The 1,580-nt window shown below is 51.6% G+C and overlaps 1 protein-coding gene across 1 annotated transcript; it reads right to left on the bottom strand.

Moving 5' to 3' along the window:
- Positions 1–552: 552 nt before the first annotated feature.
- On the bottom strand, positions 553–1,259 carry LOC119311051 (RING-H2 finger protein ATL70-like). Its single transcript, XM_037586677.1, has one exon. The coding sequence runs from the start codon at positions 1,218–1,220 to the stop codon at positions 696–698; it is 525 nt and encodes a 174-aa protein (XP_037442574.1). The 5' UTR covers positions 1,221–1,259; the 3' UTR covers positions 553–695.
- Between the last annotated feature and the right edge of the window lie 321 nt (positions 1,260–1,580).

The raw sequence follows: 1,580 nt of genomic DNA, 5'->3' as shown, positions 1-1,580 counted from the left end.
TATTACCATATTCGATATTTCCTGATTTATGGCCTTACCATACCTGGATTGATAACCTTTGGGGTAACTTAAATTTATTACCATATTCAAAATTTCCTGAGTTATGACCTCACCATACCTGGATTGATTTATTATTATACGTGGATTAATTATGATTTATTACTATATGATTTATTACTATACGTGGATAGCCTTACCATACCTGGTGGTAATTTAAATTTATTACCATATTCGATATTTCCCGAGTTATGGCCTTACCATATCTGGATTGATAGCCTTTGGGGTAATTTAAATTTATTACCATATAATTGCCATATTCAAAATTTCCTGAGTTATGACCTTACCATACCTGGATTGATTTATTACTATACGTGGATTAATTATGATTGATTACCATAAATACGTTGGGTATTGCCGGTCAGACGAGAAAAGAGAAAAACCGGTGGGAGGGGCTGCTGGGAGGTGGGACGAAGAAAAACCGGTTGAAAATAAACCGGTTGAAAGTGAGGGGACTATTCAACCAATTCGTTCATTAGGAGTAGAGATGTGGCATCTCGCCGTATACATAAAATTAATGGAGATGGGAAGAAAACAAAGAGCAGCCTGTCTCTATCTGTCCAACAAAAGAAAAACACAGAGCAAGCCCAGAAGAGGTGAAGAACGCCACGTCTACGAAGAGACACCAGGGGCTCGCCTCACGCCGGCATCACCCTCACCAGCGCCAGCGGCGTCACCTCGGCGAGAGGCGTGGGCACGGGGCTGGGCAGAGGCGACGTCCGGCACACCGGGCACGTCGGCCGCTGCCGGAGCCAGGGGTCGACGCACCCGCGGTGGAACAGGTGGCCGCAGTCCGGCAGCACCCGGACCACGTCGCTGTCCGCGTACCTCTCCAGGCAGACGGCGCAGCACGCCGGCTGCTGCTCCTCCGTGGCCGGCTTCCTCGCCTCCCCGTAGACCACCGCCGGGTACGCCTCCAGCGTCGCCGCGTCGATACCGCCGATCTCGACATCGCGACGAGGTGGAATCCCGTCGGCGTTGATGGCTGCCGCGGCGGCCACGGGCATGGACGAGGCGCGGGCGCAGCAGAGGTAGACGGCGAGCGCGATGGTGAGGACGATGAGGAGGATGCCGACGGAGACGGCGAGGCCGTAGCCGAACCCGCCGACGCCGCTCGACCCGAACAGGCCGTGTGAGGCGCCGGGCGGCGCCGGGCTGCCCATCGCTCTTCTCTGGTGAGCTCGAGGACCGGCGCACGCCGGGCAGGGCAGGTAGATGGCGTGGAGACGCAGGGGGCGACGTGGCGGGTTTAGTCAATGTCAGTGTAGCTTGTTTGGTTTGTTTGCTGCAAGGGTTCGATTGATCGACGTTGATGTGGATTTGTTTTCTTCTGGAAGTGCATCTTCGTGTAGTCATTTGTTTCTATTACCAGTCAAAATTTGATATTCCTGGATGACATGAGATGTGCGCAACATCTGGATTTCCCCATAGTCATTTGTTTAGTTCTACATATCGCCGGAAATCACTGGTTTTGTTTTGTTGCCTGGCTTTCTTTTATCTTTTATTTTATTTTCTTGCGAAAA

This window comes from Triticum dicoccoides, chromosome 1B (assembly GCF_002162155.2).
Source record: "Triticum dicoccoides isolate Atlit2015 ecotype Zavitan chromosome 1B, WEW_v2.0, whole genome shotgun sequence".
In the NCBI taxonomy this organism is placed as follows: domain Eukaryota; kingdom Viridiplantae; phylum Streptophyta; class Magnoliopsida; order Poales; family Poaceae; genus Triticum; species Triticum dicoccoides.
The sequence above is the reverse complement of the archived record's forward strand: the minus strand, read 5'-3'. Positions and strand labels throughout refer to the sequence as shown.